General features: G+C 41.3%; 1 protein-coding gene across 3 annotated transcripts in view; it reads right to left on the minus strand.

The window, feature by feature from the left end:
* The window catches only part of Atp13a4 (ATPase 13A4), a 128,644-nt gene that overhangs the window by 17,932 nt on the left and 90,542 nt on the right, over positions 1-20,170 (minus strand). For all 3 annotated transcript variants that reach the window (XR_007834950.1, XM_051191265.1, XM_051191264.1), the window contains exons 18-26: positions 19,651-19,762; positions 15,681-15,805; positions 11,574-11,737; positions 10,462-10,584; positions 9,158-9,237; positions 7,480-7,522; positions 7,066-7,175; positions 5,332-5,428; positions 3,302-3,374 (exon numbers count right to left, since the gene is read on the minus strand). Coding sequence is in view for 2 of the 3 variants with exons in the window: in XM_051191265.1 (XP_051047222.1) it covers positions 3,302-3,374; positions 5,332-5,428; positions 7,066-7,175; positions 7,480-7,522; positions 9,158-9,237; positions 10,462-10,584; positions 11,574-11,737; positions 15,681-15,805; positions 19,651-19,762 (927 nt within the window). In the remaining variant the exon portion in view is untranslated. The remainder of the gene's footprint in view (positions 1-3,301; positions 3,375-5,331; positions 5,429-7,065; positions 7,176-7,479; positions 7,523-9,157; positions 9,238-10,461; positions 10,585-11,573; positions 11,738-15,680; positions 15,806-19,650; positions 19,763-20,170) is intronic.

Below are 20,170 nucleotides of genomic sequence, written 5' to 3' on the forward strand. Positions count from 1 at the left end.
GCAAGACCCCAGTCATAAAAATTTGAATCTCAGGAGATAGGAAGTTACTAAAGACTTTTCTTTGCATTTTGTTTACTATTATTATTGTAGTGCGAGGGCATGTTCCACTGAATGAGTGTGATCAGAGGAAAACTCCATGAAGTAATTTCATTCTCCTTTCCCCCTTCCGTGTGGATGCTGGGAACTCAAGTCTCTGGGCTTACATGGCAGACCCCACTGGATCATTTTTAAAAAGGGGAGCATCATAATATTTACATTTTTTAAACAAAAACTTTTAGTATTATGTGAATGTAACAACTGAAGACAGTTTTATAGAAATATTGTAGGGCAACCTGTAACTCCCCATGTAACTTTTTAAAAGGACAAACGGGGTTGGCAGCAAGAGTGAAAGCCATATCACTTATAAAGGCAATGCTGGTCTCATCTGCAATTGTGGAATATTATTTTAACTGGGTAAAAAGTACTATATTTGTTTATGCTGCAGAATATTACATTAACTGTGCAAAGGTGTGTTACTTTTGTTTATGCTGCATTTACTTAATGATGTACAGATGTGTTGCATTTGTTTCACCTTGCCTGCCTAAGGCACCTGGTCTAATAAAGAGCTGAATGGCAGAGAAAGGATAGGCAGAGCTGGCAGGCAGAGACAATAAATAGGAGGAGAACTCTAGGCTCAAGAGAAGGAAGAGAAGAAGGAAGAGGAAGAAAAGATGAAGAAGACACTCAGGGTAGCTACCAGCCAGCAGACATGAGAAGTGAAAGTAAGATAAACAGAAGAAAAGTAAAGCCCCTAGGCAAAAAGTAGATAAAGAAAAAGAGGTTAATTAACTTAAAAGAGCTAGTCAGAAATGAGCCTAAGTTAGGCTGAGCATTGAAAACCAATAATAAGTCTCTATGTCATGATTCGGGAGCTGGTTGGTGACCTAAAAGAAATAGCCTGGCACAGCCCACCCAACAAAAGAGGTGACAGTGGTAGGAAGCGAATCGGGATGAACTTGGAGGCAGATCTTATTAAGACTGTCTTAGTCAGTGTTCTACTGCTGTGAAGAGACGCCATGAGCGTGGCAGCTCTTATAAAGCAAAGCATTTAATTGGGGCTGGCTTGCAGTTTCAGAGGTTTAGTCATTATTATCATGGTGCGGAGCATGTTAGCACACAGGCAGACATAGTACTGGAGAAGTAGCTAAAAGTTCCTGCTTCCTTTGAATTTGGATATAGAAGAGAAAGACACTGGGCCTGGCTTAGGCTTTTGAAACCCCCAAGAACATCCCCAGTGATACACTCCCTCTAATGGAGCCACATCTAATCTCTCTCAAGTAGTGCCACTCCCTAATGACCAAGCATTCAAATATACAAGCCTATGGACTCCATTCCTGTTCAAGCTACTAGAGGGATGTCATATATATTAGACAATTGGGTGGAAATAAAACAGAATAACTATAGGTCTTTAATTTGAACAACTAAGGCGGTAGCAATGCTATCTCATAGATTGCCCAAAAGCCTGGAGCATTAAGCAGCACAAACAAGCTACTCAGTAAGTTTACATAATTATGTCTGGCAGAATTAAGAGTTTGGCTGGAGTACGTTATGTGTGGGGTGGGCCCTATTAAATATGCAAAGCTGGATGCTTCATTCCAAAGCTCCAGATAATCATCTCATCTGTAGCTATAAACTGGGGATTCATCACACACAGATGACTTTAAAGTCATGTGACTGGTTGACATCCCTTAAAGCCAAGGTGCAGCCTGAAGACAAGATGCTCTGAAAACAAGGTTCATGGAGATTTTTTTTAAAGGAAAGAGATGGAAGCTGTGCCACTTAAGTGATAGAATTCATCAGAGTGTGGTATCACTAAAGGGAAAACAAAGAAATCTTTTAAGGAAAGATCATGTGGTGTTGAGAGTCCAGTGCTCAAGGAGAAGTGGTTGTTGCTATAGACAGCAGAAAGGCAAGGGGCACTGGCAGCAGCTAGCGGTGGGTAGCCGGTGAAGCGGAGTTAGCAGTTGCTCTCCCTGAGCATGTTCTTTTGTATTTCTGAGAACTGTTAAAATCATGGAAGAAAAGGCATGAAAGCAGGGCCACAGCACGTGTGAAAGAGCAGTGAGTCAGTCTCATGCACCCTCCCAGACACCGGAACCTGGGTGGCTCATAACGGGTAGGTATCACTGGTAAACTTGCAAACAAAAGTGGGCAGTGGAATTGAAATCTTGTATTCACATGAAATTCTGCACACAGATGTTCAAAGCAGTTTTAGTCTTAAACTGTCAAAACTTGAAAACACCAAGATGCCCTTCAGTGAGTAAATGGAGAAATAAACTGTGGCCCAGAGGTCACAGAATGTCATTCAGGCTGCTGAAGAGGTGAACATCAAGCTATGCAAGGTGTGTAGAACCCTCGGACATACAGTATTGCTGTACAAAAGAAGCTGATCTTGGAAGGCCTACTGACTACATCATTCCACCTGCAGAAATTTCTGGGCAAGTGTGGAGACAGTTAAAGACTGTCAGCAGCCTTGGAGAGGGGAGAACAGATAGAGCATAAAACATTTGAGGGTAAGCATTCTGTCTGGTAGTACAAGAATAAGGATCTGTCTCCTGACAGATGTCCAAACTCACAGAGTTTGAGACTAAGCAAAGCCCAATACCAACTATGAGCTTTGGAGCGATCATAATGTCTGACATATGGAAGACAATGGCAGCTAATGTGACTCTCTTGGGGAAGGGGTGAGGTTGACAACAGGGGCACTGTGTACCCTCAGGGAAAAGGAACAAAGTTGTCTCAACTTTGCTGCAAACTTAAAATAGCTTGAAAATGCATTCATAAATTGAAATTTGCCCCTATGTAGGAGACAATCCACATACTCATTAGAAAGGTGGGAAAAGGAGTACTACAATGGCAGAATTGCCCTTAAGTGCCACTTTCTATGCTGAGCGGCTACAGTTTGGAGGTCAGAAAGAGCAAAGCCATTTAGCTCTACAAGTGGAGTGCATTTCAACTACACCTACACCTAAAAGCAAGCTGAAGTAGTCCCTATTTTCAAGGTACCTTTTCACTCTGATTGATTGGGGTCCATTTATAGAAGCTCCCTATTTTGTGGAAAAGGCACAAAGCTAGTTTTTCCCTTTGTTAATGTCTTCTTTTAATAGAATTGAGCATTCTATGGCCCCAAACCTTGCCTCAAGGACTAAGACATACATTCCTGCTGCTGCTGCCTTCCTGACAGACAAGCCTTCCAGATCCAGAGGTAGAAGGAAGGAAGCAGGGGGAAGCAACCCCAGGAAGAAAGTTTTAAAGTTCTTACTTGTTATGCCAATAAGAGTTGTGATGGCCAGATCTTGGAATAGAAACTGGTAATTTGAAAGGCTGTTTGTCTCCTGGAAACAAAAAGGAAAGCAGACTTTAAAAAAAGAAAGTGACAAGCTTACAGATGAAATTTAACAAGACTTGCATAAAGTGTCTCCTGACAACTTTAATTTTTCAAGCAGCTCACTGGGGACATGGCATGATCTTGGGTCTGTTTGGGTTGGTGAGTGGTAGTGGTAGGGAGTGAGGAGGGGGCTGGGGTTTCCCATTCTGTGAGACTCTTTCACTCCAGGAGAGCCTCCTATGTGTGCATCCCAGGTGAGCTCCCCTGCATCAGTCTATTGTTGTTGGGAACACCTGTTAGATCCATCTCTTCCCTTTTCTGCTGACTATCAGAAACATATGGGTGTGGCCCAGCACAATAAGCCAATGTGTCCCCTAATAATCATACATACCAGCTGTTTGGCGGCCCTACACAGTTTTCACTAAGGGAAAGTTAGAGTGACTGAATTCACAATGTGTATTTTGGGCATTGTTAGGTGAGATGCTACATGCTTGCAGAAGAGTGGCCAAGCCTCTGAGTTCAGGAATGTTGCTTCCCCAATCTCAGAGGTGTGGGAAGGAAATTATAGTGCTCCATATTGAATTATACTTTTGAGGTTAATGCCCTATTCCAAAATAATAAATAAAGCATTCTGAAATAGGATCGAATGCCTACAAGCAGCTTAGCCTCTAGATCCCTCATCAGAGCATCTGAAAACCTATCTGAAGACAATGAGACCAAGAGCTTGAACCTAGAAGAAAGCAGACACAAAGCGAAGAGGAGCCTGAATGACATGTCTGCAGGGACCGTCCCCTTCCTTGGAATTACTGTGCAGAGTGAGCTCACATACTGAATTCACAAACAATAGTGATGTCTCTTCTCCTTTTATATCTGTTAAATCATGAGAGCCACCACCTGATACACATATTTTTACATCACAATTTGCTGATTTTCAGATCTGTGTATTTAGGAATCAGAGCCATGCTAGCTTATTTACCCTTGAAGGTCAATTGCTGAGTTTTCATGAGTGTTAAACTCTAGTTGTTCAACACTTAAATCGAGCAAACATACCACTAAATTGAAGCTAGGGTGTATACAAAGCCTGTTTATTTTCCTCCATTTTTTTCTATTATCTATGCCCCTAGGGTATTTATAGCTCCCATGTCTAGGTGGTACATAAATGTCTGCTGCTATTGTATGTTTCTTCCCCATTCACATTCAGGTGTACCAAGTGGGTAGTTTGATATTTACACCCCTGAAATTGTAAAGATCAATATTTAAGGAAGCCTGCTGGGATGACTTAATATTGGTTTTCAATTTGACATACCTAGGAAAGGGAATCTCAACTGAAGAATTACCTACATCTGATTATCCTGTGGACCTGCTACAGTGGGATGTTTTCTTGATTATCAATTGATAGAGGAGGGCCCAATGTACTGTGGGCTGTGTCATCCCTGGGCAGGTGGGACTAGGCTATGTAAATAAAGAAGCTGAGCAAGCCAGGGGAAGGAAGCTAGTAAGCAGTGTTCCTCCATTGGTTTCTGCTTCCCACTCCTCCATTCAGTGATGGACAGTAACCTATAAGCCAAACAAACCCTTTCCTCCCCTAAGTTGCTTTTGGACCCTGTTTTATCCTGGTAATAGAGAATGAAGCTAGACCACCACCAGTTATTAAGCACTACTTTGTTATTAGAATCCACTCTATAATGAGTTGGCTTGGGAAAGCAGATACCTGATCAACACAGGCAAACACATCAGTGAGAGTAAACATGAAATTCAATTCTGTCCTTCAGTTACCACCCCATGACCTGTTTCTGCATCAGAAAGCTACAGCTATGTCCTTCATGTGTGTCTAGTTATGATTTATTTGTGGACACTTGAGGACACCTCTAGAAGGCCCATTGATGCACAAACACCCTATTTTCACTGAATGAACAACTACTTGCTTTAGCTCTCACTAAAGGAGGCTTAGTCCCATGTCATACCCAGTAGAGCAGCAGAACACCAACATACTGAATCATGCTGTACAGGGCCATGTACTTAAACATGCAAAAGGACGTAACGAGAGCTGCTCGGCCTTCCCTGTGTAAGAAAAGGAATGAAAGGGGTTGAGGAAAATGATGGAGAGAAATTAGGTGTTATTCTGTGCTTTTTCATCGAGGCTTAGAACAACAACAAAACAAATAGATAAGAAGCCAGGCATCTGGTTATATGATAGCTCATCTCAAACCCTGGACAGCCTTAAGTCACAGGGAGCTAAATGGCTATCTGTTCAGGAAAGGGCAGTTCCAGGCCGGTGTCTGCAGCCCTGGCCTAGAAATGGACTGGTTTACAGTTGCTTTTGTCCATTATGCATGGAATTGCCTCAGCTCCTGAACTCGGAGCCAGGAGACTGGGGAGCCAGTCTTAGACCTCACAGGCACATGCTAATGTGATTTGGAACATCAGTCTCCCATCTCAGTTTCTGCATCTGTGAACTAAGGGAAATAAATAAGGTCTGGGAAGCAGGTGCTTCAGGAATTTGGCAAATATTTGATCCAAACTTCACCTCAGTAATTCTAACTTTTCCTAAAACTGAACTAAAAATAATGTGCACACTCAAATCACCAGTGTTTCACATCTAAATAGACTGAGCACAATGGGCATGCTTTTTGTGCTGTTGTTGACTGGTGTTGAAAGAATTAACACACTCAAACAAAAAACATGGAATTTACCACCTCCTGCTGTTTCCTGCAGGGGTGGCAGTGGACTTGAATTTACTTCCGGTGCGTTCAAGACCTGATCCTTCACTACATCCTACTGCTGTCGTTAGCTCTGCCAAAGAATTAATTTCTTCCGGTTTCTCGGCTCCTCAAGACATTCTAAAGACGCCACTTCCTCTTCCCAGCCACGTTATGACCTCTTACATTACCCCAGTTTTTAATAGCAAACAGGAATCTCTGTAACTTGTCTTTGCTGATTGTCCTTAAATCCTGGCACTAAGTTCCCATTCAACAAGCCCTACTCAAGTGCATGGAGGACTATCTTAAAGAAAGCTAGCCAAGTCATTACATTAATACAGCAGAAAAAAAATATAATAGTGGATAAAACATATCATCTCCAGCCCTCTGTGGTCTCTGAGCACAGGCATATCAGTCATGTACTCTGACTCTTGGTTTCTTAATTTGCAAAAGAAATGTACCAGTCATGCCTCCATCTGCAGGCTAATTTTTAAGTATAATTGACTATCAAGTATATTTTAAATTATAAACACATGTTAGCTGTGATGACAAAAATTGGCCACAATGTGTTTCTATCATCCAAGCCAAATGTACCAGCATGACAAAGATAGGACCAAGACAAATTCAGTGGGAACATCAAAGAGTAAAAAGAATTTTAAAGCTGAGAAGGGTACCTCAAAGAAATACAAGAAGGCAGGAAACCAAGTGAATTTACCCAATCTCCCAGGACAAAGCATCTAAACTTAGTAATTTCTAATGCAATTCAAAGCAGTGACAACCCTTTTTTAAAAAAATGGTCCAACCATTGACTTTTACTGGAAATGGCACTGCTCTCTGGTTCCCCATGTTATTTATAATTCCTTTGAAGTCCACTAGGCAGGAGAACGCATTTCCACAGAAAGCACCTCTCAGCACACAGCTCTCCCGCTTCCCCAGAATAGTCTTATCTGCACCTGAAAGTCACAAGAGAGAACAAGACTGGGGTAAGTGATTACTTACTTGATGAGATGAGGCACGCATTCGATGTTTGGAGTTTTGGACGTGAAAGGTGAGGCTACTGATGCCTCCTGCTCTGACAGAGAGATGCCCACGTGAGCCATTTTCAAAGCCTGGAAGCAGAGTCAGTTTATTGTCTGTGTACACACACCTCTACAGAAGGTCACAAGGTAACCTGTGATATCCAACCAGATCCCCATCTAGGAAGGAGGTGGCCCTAAAGGAGGGGTCACTACTTAAGGAAAAGGGACCTCCAAACCAAGCTCCACCTTAGGTAGCATACAATAACCACTGAATATTTTGTGGCTTTGATCAAAGCCTTCCCAAGTCCTCAGTGTTGGTTTAATCTATCCATGGAAATAATAACCATCCCAAATATTTTCAAGAAGTTATGGTCACACACTGACAGCTACTTACTCCACAGTCATTGGCTCCATCACCACACATTCCCACAAAGTAGCTAAAAGAGAAACATGAATTGTAGAGGAAAGCAAAGTTAGTTTGTTCATAAAGCTAACTGCTCTAGTTAAAAAAAAAGTAACCATCATGTAACTAGGAAAAGCCATCCTGAGTGAGATAACCCAGACCCAGAAAGACAAATGTAATATGTACTCACTCATAAGTGCGTATTAGACACAAAGCAAAGGACAGGCTACAACCCCAGAGAAACTAGAGGACCCTAAGAGAGACAAACATGGACCTGCCTAGATAAGATCTCCTGAGTAAATTGGGAATATGGTGGGGGGCAGGGAGAGGGTGGGAGTGGAGAGGGTAGGAGGGAAGGAGAGTGGGGGATAATGTATAGCTCAATTTAAAAAAATGACAAAAAAAATTGATCATCCTTACTTAGGGTTTAAACATTTTACTGTAAGGAAGCTCCCCACTTTTGAGACTAGTCAAAGTAGTGTGTGACTGCGTGATCCACACAAAGGGTGGAGAAACCCTGCATGAACATCATGGGGCGTTCCAGTGTTTCACACAGACATTTCACTGATTAGACAACAGTTCTTCCCGCCCCCCCCACAAAAATGGTAGTGATCACAACTATGTGAAGTGACAACACAGTTGGGAAATCACAGGATTTTATCTAGAAACCAAGTCTGGAATTTTATCTCCTCGTTTGGCCATTTTTAACATCAAATGTTAAATTGGAAAGTGACCTGTAAAGTTGTAATCATAAGCACTAGTTGTTGGAAGAAAGGTACCCTGTCAGTGGCCACTGGGATGAGACAAGAAATGTCAGGCTCAGAAACTGACAAAAGAAAGCAGAGGTCTGTTTCAGCATGGCGTTTTGAGGTCAGATGAATACATCTGCCTAGAACTGTTGACTAAGGTTATAAATGGTTGGTTTCTTAGTTCAGGTTTTCACGGCATATGATGTACTGTATTTTTACAATGCTAAAAGGTAACTAGTTTATCCTGAAACCCTTCATGGTTTTTAACCACAGGAAAGCAGGGCTTTCTGGGTAGAGATGATTCCTGGAAGACTAAATCACATTGTTAGGAAGATGGAGTTAGAGGGGGAGTCATGTTGATATGGTCCACCATGAGGTTTCATTAGCAGGCAATAATTTGTTCAAGGGATAAACACTGGATACCCATTTCATCTGTAAATGGAGACTCTTAGTGTTGAAGCATCTTAATGATGTGATAGAATAGATACTTTAGCAAAGAAATATTTTAATACTGAGGGATTTGATGAACTCCTCTGTGTTATATTTGTGATGATAACTTATCAAAATAAAGGCTAAATTCTTGCTTTTTCTGAGAATTTTTATCTTTTCTGTCCCATTTCCTACCCTTTCATGACCCTATGTTCTCCTTCAACAGTTCCCAACTTCAAGTGCAATGATAGCTGGTGTGAGAAGTTTTGTAAAAACAATGTGTGGCAGCCCCATATAAGCCTGTAAGTCAGTAGCACTGGGAAGTATGGAGTCTCTGCTACTACTCTTTCTAAGTAGTAGTAGTTTCCCTCAGTGACTGTGATCTCCAGGGTAATAACCACTGTCCAAACACAACTACACAGCTCCCTGGGCCCCATCCATCCCTCATGACTGTCATGTTTCCATCACTTCACCATAGGCAAAGAACCTACTCCAATTTCTGAAATTCTTCCACTAGACTTGATTTTTGCCCTGGAGACATCCTTGCAAAGATGGTCCCATTGATCAGTATCTGGGGGAAAGAAAAGGGAAAACATTTTTATCATGGCAAGTCACACACAAGACAATTGAAAATAGAACATTAGCTGGTAATATCCATGAATAGGAAAGAAATTTGTTCCCAAGAAAATCCTTTTATTTATTTCATATTTTAAGGTCGACATTGAGACTTTTGTTATCAACTAAATTCAATGAAAACAATATATAAGTATTCATAAAAATAATTCCCTATGCAACTTAACCTAGCTGCATGGGGAATGTGACCCTGAAAAGTCTTGATCTTCATGGGAAATGGAAGCAATGGAATCTGAACAATCCCACAGAGAAATAGAGAAGGCAAGAACTGCTTCCCAGAAAATTGTTTCCAGCTATCAGAAAACCACCAGGTGGAGAGACAGAGACTAGCTATGTTCTATTCATGTCTCTGGACTTGACCAATTATGAAGATTAGCTGGTATCCCAAACTTAATGAGCCCTGAAACATGGATAGTTTGAAGGTAGACTATCCTGCACTGTTTCCCTTCTCCACACTTTAAATTCTTCTGTAGGACATCAACGTGTTCTTTGCTCTCTGCAGCTGTGAACTCAGTGCAGTGTTCAAAATCTATTTGTTTATAAATGAGTTACTTGCCCTTATTATAAATTTATTCTTTGTAAAAGAGCTTTAAGTTTGGCCCCCTCAGAACAGGAGTCATCTACCACAAACATGATGGCACTCTCCTTTCTTGCCCGCTTTCTGCCCCACCGATGGGTTCTCATTAAACATTAAATGCCCTAACCATGACAACATGGTGAGAGCTGTCCAAAGCCAGTCCTCCATGCTGCCACTTTAGTTCTAGGGCTGGTATAAAGTGGACTCCTCGTGCTTATCATTTTCAAGTCTAATAGGAAATAACAGTAACTTTGCAAAAATATTTCCCTCACTTGTGATGTGTATAAGCAACTAGTTGTATTTTATCTTTATTTTATTTACTTACTTGCATATTTCTTTTATTTTGGTTTATATTTTGAGACAGGCAGGGTTTCTTTGTATAGCACTGACTGCCCTGAACTCATTCGGTAGACCAGGTTGGCCTCGAAATCAGAGTCCACCTGACTCTGCCTCCCACATGCTAGACCACTACCATACTCTAGTTTCATTTTATCTATTTCAGATTTTGAAACTATCTGGGATGGTGCTATGTAAGTGCCATGTTCATCATCCTCACAGAAATGTCATTGCTTCCCTGAAACTGACCTTTGGCAACAAGCTGCTGAAATGTTGACTTATAACATGAAAGGATTTTCCATTTAGTGCAAAATGGTAAGTTCCTTCTCTGCCATTATCTGGGGCTTCTTCTCTGATGTTGATGTAGTTGTCCTGAAAGGCAAGGTGCAAATGTTTTATGTTCTCCCAATTGTTCAAATGGACCCCAAGCATATCTGACATAAAGGACTGAAGTTGCATGAGGGCCTCTCTCTCTCTCTCTCTCTTTCTCTCTCTCTCTCTCTTTCTCTCTCTCTCTCTCTGTCTCTCTCTCTCCTTCTCTCTCTCTCTCTCTCTCAGGCAGGGTTTCTCTGTGTGACAGCCCTGGCCATCCTGGAACTCACTTTGTAGACCAGGCTGGCCTCTAATCCACAGACAACCACCTGCCTCTGTGTTCTTAGTGCTGGGATTAAAGGTGTGCACCACCACTTCCCAACTAGGGCCTCACTTTAAAAATCTCACTCCATGCTGATCCCTCAGAGAACTACTGCCCTTTGCTGGACTGATCTTCACACACCACAGCCACTGGTAGATAAGAGAATAGCACTTACTCATGTCCTGTTCTCATAATAATGTGATCTCTGAGAGTCCCAGAGATGAGTGCACTTCACACATTTGGAGTGTCAAATACAAAAGCCCTACAACTTAACAACTGTCTCCTTGAAGTGAGAACTTGTTGGGGGATTTTTTTCCTAACAGAATTAATATTGCTCCATAAGGACACAATGGAAATAGAATACTAACAAGACTGGAGATGAATGAACATTTTTTTTCTCTACCCTGAAGACATAGTCTGATTATCCATTGTACACAACAGGTCTCACCAAGGGACTAAGTCACCTTTGGACCCAATGGAGTGGCTGACAAGCAAAGGAAAGTGTGGGAAGTTAAACTCACTGATCTGCTTACTATGCTCTTTCTAATAAAAGGGTTTTTTTGAGAGTAACAGAATTATTACTTTCATAAGTCAAGAAACCCTGTACTTTAGAATACAGTGGGAAGAGTGTGGAAAACTGGCATAATTGGGTTCATATTTGCAGAAGTTGTCTCAAAAACCTGAGCTAGTCACAACTATTACCACTACTGTGTGGCAAGTCAGATACCGGATTCCCAAATGGAATATGTTTCTTCTCTTCTACTAGTTTCCAAGAGACAGACGCTGATGGAGAACCAGTGGTTTCATTTGCCTCCACAAGAATGACTTTCTGGCCTTCAGAAACCATCCCAGACTTTCTGGCCACTGCTATTGCAGTCTGAAGATTGTCACCTAGAATAAAGAAGGAGCATCCAAAGATGATGAAGAGACCACACCAACACACACAGGACTTGGAGAGCTAGCCTAAGGGTCCGTGTCTTCCATTAGGTATGAAGCTAATTACCAAGGTGTTTCCCAGCCTGACCTGGGATTCCATAACCCCTTTTCTGGTTCTGGCTGCTTTTCATCATGTTACTTCATAACTAACCAACATGTTTTTGTCAGCAAGCAGAAAGGAAAACCTGTAAGAAAAATGTATCCCTGCTAAATGTGACAATCTTTATAAAAGTGTAGGAAATCTTTTGGTTTAATCATATCTGGTGGACTCCAATAAGTCATTTTGTGCATTAGAGTTAGATCTTGGACCTGCTGCCAGTGGCCTCATATATTGTCCCAGCAGCACTGTTGTCACCTATATTAAGGGAATCTAGTTTGTTCTTATGCAGGTTCCCCATTTGTCAGACCTGAGTCAGTGATCTCTCACTAGCTCGGGTCAGCTGATTCTGTGGGTTTCCCCATCATGGTCTTAACTCCTTTGTTCATATTATGACTCCTTCCTTACTTCAATTGTACTCCACAGGCTTGGCCCAATGGTTAGAACAATAAGTAAACTTAAAAGAAGTTATTATAAGCATCTTTTATATGGTTAAGGTGAACATTTATAAACCAAATGGAAATATTCAACTAATTAATATGTATGCTTAAAATGGATAATTTAGAAATGAATATATAACACTTGAGGTTTTTTTACTTACTAGATCTGTTTAATACACTGGATGCATTCAATAGATAAAGAGTCATTACATATTGGAAAACAGAGAGCACTTTTTTAAGTGAACAGAGGCTTGAGTTATTAAAAGGACTTGCATTCTTTTTAGTAGAGACCTATGAGAGGATACAAAGATTGAAATGTGTGTGTGTGTGTGTGTGTGTGTGTGTGTAAATAATAGAAGAAAACTCCGCACAGATTGTAAGGCACTTACATTTTAAATTCAAAATGCTCAGAGAACTAAATTCTGTGAGAACTACAACCAGATATATGATAGCCACACAGCTGGAAATGAAACATAAAATTAAAAGACTGTCAGAGAAAAATTGTGCCATTGTACACAAGAGAATGATGCTTGAGATGACCATGGATTTACCATAAATATCAGGAAGACCTACTGAGTGGGATGAATAGCCCAGGCATGGCTGGGAAACTGCAGAATCTGTAGTGATCTATAGAGCATAGCAGCTAGATAGGGAAAGATGCAGCAGAGCATATGACTGGCAAGATAAACCAGCTGCCAGAGACAGATGAAGAAGGTGTCCCGAAGACTAAAAGCACCTGGGGAACTCAAATACTGTCCCAGGTGAGGCCTAGAGCCAGGTATACAGCCACACCCACATTAAGACACAATGAAGCACTTCTCAACTCAACCAGTGATTTGGAGGAGGTAATGATAGTTGCTCATTATTGAGTACTATATTGTGATTTGGAGAGAGTAAGGGACTCTATCATCAAACTTGAAAGAAGAGAGAAAAATTATAAAACTAGAGCAATTGTAAGAAAATCAGTAAAAAGACAGGAGACTTTCACAGACCTGTAATGACCTGTCATGTAAATAAATAAATAAATAAATAAATAAATAAATAAATAAATAAAATAGAAATTCTAGAATAAAAATATAATGAAGATAGAACAAAGGCAATAATTAAATGAACAATAGCGAATATTTTCTTCATAGGAAGAAAAGCATATTAAAAGTGATATATTTCAGACTAAATTTATTAAAAAGGGTGAAAGAAAAAATGAGAATACCCACTAATATTTCTGAACTCCACACTTAAAAAAGAAATGCTATATGTATGTGAAGGTTGAGTTCCCTATATTGGATTGGCATTCTGCTTACAATGCTAAAACGTCAAAAACAGCATCCACTTACAAGCCATTGGTATAACAGAAGAGTCTGCCTTCATGAAGACAAAAGGAGATGTAAGGATTTGTCAGAAAACATGGTGTCCTCCATCCATCCAAAGCCAACAAAGAATAAATGAAAAATGAATTAAGAGCAGAATAGAATTTTCAACACAGGAAAAAGAGGCACCAAAGACCCAAGTGGAATGTGAACAGCTCTTATCCACACACTTCCAACGTGGCTAAAGATAAATTGTGAACATGTGTGTGTTAGCTAGTTTTATGTCAACAACACAAGCTAAAGTTATCTGGGAGGAGGGAACCTCAATTAAGAAAATACTTCTATAAGATCAAACTGTAGGCAAGCCTGTAGGGCATTTTCTTAAGTAGTGATTGATATAGGAGAGTCCAACCCACTGTGAGTGAGGCCACCCCTGGGTTGGTAGTCCTAGTTCTATAAGGAAACTGGCTCAGCAAGCCAAGATGAGTAAGCCAGTAAGCAGCACTCCTCCATGGCCTCTGCATCAGCTCCTGCCTCCAGGTTCCTGCTCTGTTTGAATTCCTGTCCTGACTTCCTTCAGTGATGAACTCATATGGAAGTATAAGCCAAATAAACACTCCTCCCACCAACTTGCTTTTGGGTCATGGCATTTCACCACAGAAATAAACCCTAACCAAGAGAAAGTGCAATGTAAATGCTAGTGATGTTCAAAATAGCAAGGGCTAGTAGATAATGAAATGTTTATGGTACCAAACACCCAAGGAAGGCCTGGGAGTCAAGCTGGAGTTAGAAAGGAAGAAAGCAAAGCACACACAGTGCTGTGGATTGTGGGGTCAATCAGGAATGGGTAAGTACTGAGCAAAGCAAAAGGAGTCCAGAGTCTCCAGCTTTAGGCTGGGGCTCAGGGGGTGTGCTAGGGAGTGAAAACTTTGAAGAGGATGAATGTCAGTGACAGCAGAAGAAGGAAATACCAATTAGGAAATCAGTTTTTCACCTATAATATATCCCTTATTGAAAAGTTCAAGAGTGCTCATTAAGTGATATCATATATTTCCCTGGAGTGATATCTTCCTATTACCCCCTTGTTTATGAGACCTGAGGCTTAGCATCAGAGTTGAGATGACAGTGTGTTCTTTTCTACAGAATTAAAGATTCCATTACTGATGGGCTGTCAGCATAGTTTATAGACCACACTAAGATTCTCCTCCTCCGTATACTTGACAATAAAATCCATCATCTTTGCATGCCCTATATCTTCTTGTTATTCAGCTCTTATTTCAAAGGCCTTGCCACTCAGAAAATATCTAAAGTGATTTATGCAGAGTAGATGGCCAGATATATTTTACCAGACTGCTCTATCTGGATTTTTGTCGATTTTCTTATGTGTTTTTGTTGCTTGTATTGATTTTCTTTTGTTTCATTGTGTGTTGAGAGAGAGAGATACAGAAACAGAGACAGAGAATTTGCCTGCATGTTTGTACGTGCACGCCCAGTGCCTGTGGAGGCCAAAGGAGTCAGAACCTCTGAAGATGGGGTTAGCAATGGTTGTGAGCTGCCACGTGGGTGCTGGTAACTGAACCCTAGTTCAGTTGCTCCCAAGGACAACATGTACCCTAATTGCTGAGCCTCTTGGTGTGTGTTTGTTGTTTGCTTGGTTTTGTTTTGTTTTGTTTTGTTTTGTTTTTGTTTTATGGTTTTTTTGGTTTTTTGTTTTTTTTCTTTAGTCTCATTCTGTCACTCCATATAGACTGAAACTCACCATGTCAACACAGTTGGCCTCAAATTTGTCCTGCTTCAGATTCCCATGTAATAGGACTATATCTAAATGCCAGCCATCAGACCACCCCAGTTTGTATACCTCAAAACATTTGTTACACTACTTGACTAGTTGGCTTTCTTTGGCCTCACTGTGATAGGAGCTTGATGAGTAGCTTATCCCCTTTATTGCCAATGTCTGACACCTAGAGTAACACCTTGGCATTGGTGCAATATTTGCTAAGTGATTCAACCCCTGTGTGTTCCCCGGGTGCCCATGTTTTCACTTTGCTCTATACCTGTGATCATTACAGTCCGTATCCGGGCAGAGATGAGCTCTTCCAAGACAGGCTTTGTCTCTTCCTTCAATTGATTCTCTAAGATCAGTAATCCTAGAAATACGAGGTCTGATTCCACCTTCTCCCTGATTAAACAGACCACATGTGGCTTCCTTACCATAATGACATTAAGAAGACTGAGCTCCCCACTGGAATGACCTGGTTCCAGCACTGTTCCCCAGCCACAAACAACCATGACTGGGAACAAAGAGTCAGGATGCACATACAGCAGTTAGCCCAATTGAATCCAGAGGAAATACTTGTAAGACCAAAGTTTGGCTTTTGCCTTTTCAGAAAATTAGCTCATGACTGTTGGGGTCTCTGAGCTGGCTGAGCTGGCTCTCATATCCTCAACTATCAACCACAAAGGTGAGACAAAATCATGACAATTAAGTGAGAAACATGAAAAATAAAACCAAATGCCAGTTTCTCCAGCAACCAAGGCTGTACAGATATCATTCTATCCCTGTGAGGTGTGGTAGAAACCAGTGAATGGGCCCTTTACTAAAGCTAAGCCAAATCCTGGCTTCTTTCTCAGCCGGAAGCTCTGCTCTTCTGCATAGAATGTCCCCATACTTCAGGGAAGGCCAGCATGAGAGCATCTACAGGACTGTCCTACAGGAACAAGTATGAGGAATGCACTTGGGGAGATTTGAACAATCCCATGACTGTATTATTTCCCCACAGAAACAAGACCCCAGCGATGCCTAATTCATGCTGAAATCAAATGAAAACAGCACCCGCTAAAGCCTCCATGCCAAGCTTGCCCCGAATGTCTATCCTGGATAACAGCTAGGGACACAGTATTATTGGAGATGCTCCTGGAACCTTGTGAATCTGTCCACTAGGTGGCAGGAAGTGAAGAGTTTCAGCTCCTCACCTCAGGGCAGATCTGGGAGGGTAACATTCCCTAAAATACTGAGCATAGGTTTTAAGTCCCTATATGATCAGCTTCCAAGCTATAGTCCAACTTCATGCATCAATAACTTCTCCTGGCTCTAGCTGAACCACTGACCATGGATATGGTCTGTAGTTAATCATGTCTAGACTTTTGCTTCAGCCTATTGGAAATTTTCTCATTTTGTGGCAAACATTCATTTCCATGATCTGTCATAATCATCCTCCTCATGTCCTGAGTACCACCTCATGATGCCTGATTCTAACACTTCTCCAAAGAGAAACAGCTGGTTCTTTATTTATTCATTCAATTTCAGTATTGGCTTTTTTTTTTTTTTTTTATCTGCCTCTAATCCCGTAATAGGAGCCCACCTGAGTCAAGATTCTGTTCATTATTGCCCACGTGTTGCCCACGTCAGGAACTGTTCAGCAAATACCACCCACTCAGAAAACTTGGCTGCCTGTTTGTGGTCATGTTTGGTCACACACAAAAAATGAAGGTGAAATCATTTATTCTTTCTGCATTCTTCCTGGGCACTGAGACAGTGAATTAGGCCGGTCGGTGTCTTTTGAGGTGAGGACATGGAGCATCACTGCAGAGGTTGCAGGAGCTCCAGCCCTGAGATTGCACATACAACCAGGAGGAAAAGGTTAACCTTTTATATGCAATGTGGGGAATCGTATCACAGCAGGAACAAGAGTCAGAGGTCTGTGGGGTCAGAGGACAGGACAGGCATTTCTGGGTATAGTGATTAGAGTCTTTCTGAACAAGATGTTTGAACTTCCCTTCAAGGATAACTGAACTGATACCTGATTAGAGTTTTACAGTCTTTCTTAGGCCACAGGGTTTAGATATTTGCAGAGATTATGTGACATGAGTCAATAATAAATTACCACATAAGGTCAAGAAAGTGGCTGCAAGGCCAAACACCTTAGGCCATCTTAGAACTCCTTGTTTCTAGCTCCTGTGGCCTATGGCCAGTGTAGAGCTCAGTGAATGATAAGATCAGAACACAACTATTCCAACCTCAGCCCACCACTGCCTTGCTGTGTGACCTTGAATGACCTGCTTTCCCTGTGTGGTTCTCTAGTACATCTCCAGCTCTCCAAAGCTTCTGCTATTTCCAATATCTGATCCCTTCACTCTTCTTCAGGAGTGTTAAATCTGAGCCAGGAAGTGAAATGACGTATCGCATTGTACCTCCTGTAGCACCTACACTAATAAAGAATGGTGGGTGTAATATAGACAGCAGTCAGTCCTGAAATCAACCTCATGTTTTTAAAACCCACATGACCTTTAAAAGAAGAAGTATGCATAAAGCAGATCAAAACCCTCAATAAGATCTTTATATCAATGTTAGAAGCATTGTAAGTACACACACAGAGGTGCACATGCACATACACACACACACACACACACACACACACACGCACATGTGTGCTCGCACGTGTGCGTGTGTGTGCGCGCGCGCATACATGCTTGTTCTGTCCTTGTCAGAGATAAGCAAAGGATAGAGGAGTTTAGCTACAGATACCCATGGTGATTATGGAGCTAAGTAGATAACCTAAGACGAGAGCCTATTTATCAATTTGTGTAGGCCTTACTAGATTTTGCAAGAATTTAAAATTCAATAACTTTTGTTTGTTTGTTTGTTTTTGAGACAGGGTTTCTCTGTGTAGCTTTGGAACCTGTCCTGAAACTACCTCTTGTAGACCAAGCTGTTCTCAAATTCAAAGAGATCTACCTACCTCTGCCTCTCAAATGCTGGGATTAAAGGTGTGCACCACCACTGCCCATGATAGAGTTCGACTTTTAAAAAGACAAGCACTCTGCTGTATACCACACTGTACCCAAGTGTGTGGTGTCCTCCACCATGAAGTGCTCATTACTGCTACCGTTCCCAAACCAGGAATTTACGGATTGTGAATGCTCGCACATCACACTGGGTAATAAGCAGAAGCAGAATGCATCTCATCATGCCCACCTCTGCACCAGCCTCCCCAACCCGAGGTTTCTCTATTCTCAAGGTTCACTTCCAATTCGACTGCAGTGACCTACAACTGAGTTGACCTTTCAGAGCTGAAATAGTCAACCTTCAGGGGTCTCACTAAGCTGATTAGGCAGGAGTGATCTAGTAACCCTCCAAAATCTAGCACCAATGACTATTCAGACAGCACTTTCTCTCTGGCCCTTACTTTACCCACTCCCAATGGCAGAGGATTTGTCACATGAGTCCTCAGGGGGAACAGAAGAAACACTAGGTGATATTGGGGAGGGAACCTTTGCAAGTGTGCAAGATTGGATGCAATGACAAACGCGCAAAGAACTGTCACTCATCCCTCACACCTTTTGGCTAATTTCCTGAATATTTGGGGACTTTTAAAGTCACCAGCAGTTTGTATTGTTTATATTACATCATTAATCTACTGTTAGTGAGCATACACACACTAGAAATGACATTGAAGGAAAAATAAATAGAATAACCCCACAAATGGCAGATAAACAATAACTGGAAGAGGTACTGTCATTGCTTAAGCCCATTTATCGACTAAGCATCTGTATGTTAATATATATACACCTCAAAACTTTCTCCAGTACAACCCCTTGGAAGGTTTTCCTATTTTTCTGTAAACATTGCCTACATTACATAAACCCAGCTGGCATTTATTTGTTTCAATCGCTATATATTTTGTGTCACAAAGTTTTCTCTTTTTTCTAAGCAAATGTGAAGTTTTGTTATTTCTAACCAATTTATATTCTATCAGGATCAGGGCCACAATTTCAAACGCTAAAACACTGCTTATGTCCATACAACTTTACACAAAGCCCTAAGGTCACCCTATGTTAGTCATTTTGTACAGCTGTTTCTCATACATTCTGCCAGTGTTAGCATCATTTTGTGATTTGGGCAGGGCAGGATGACTGTATCCCTGCTCATCGTTTTCAGAGACAATGCACAAAAGATGAGCATGGTGTTTTGCTGGGCCCTCCCCAGTGAGATGCACCTTCTTCAGAAAAAACCTCTCCTTTTACCTCATCAAGGCAGTAACGGGGCAGTCATTTTCCAGCTTCTTGTAAGCCAGAGCTATGACCCGGAAACCCTGTGTTGTGTAAATCTGAAGTTCACTAATAAAACTTGATGGTACTGTTTAAAAACAAATAAGAAAAAAAACAATATTAGTATGCAATGTTTACTTAGCCAGCACAGGTGAAGAAATTCTTCACAACAATCCAACTCTTACCCAAGACAACATACTTTTTAAAAGTTACTACATAAAGCCAGGTGGTGGTAGTTCATGGCTTTAGTCCCCTGCCCTTGGGAGGCAGAGGCAGGTGGATCTCTTTGAGTTTGAGGTGAGCCTGGTCTATTGAGTGAGTTCCAGGATAGCCAGAGCTACACAGAGAAACCCTGTCTTGGAAAATCAAAAGGGAAAAAAACAAGTTACATAAGCAAGACAGTGGAAAATTGTAACCATAACTGTATTATCAATGTGAACCTCTTAGGAGCCAGAAAGCTGAAACCCTAACACCGAGACAGGAACACTTGAAAAAC

The sequence above is a fragment of the Phodopus roborovskii genome, unplaced genomic scaffold (assembly GCF_943737965.1).
Source record: "Phodopus roborovskii unplaced genomic scaffold, PHOROB, whole genome shotgun sequence".
Taxonomy (NCBI): Eukaryota; Metazoa; Chordata; class Mammalia; order Rodentia; family Cricetidae; genus Phodopus; species Phodopus roborovskii.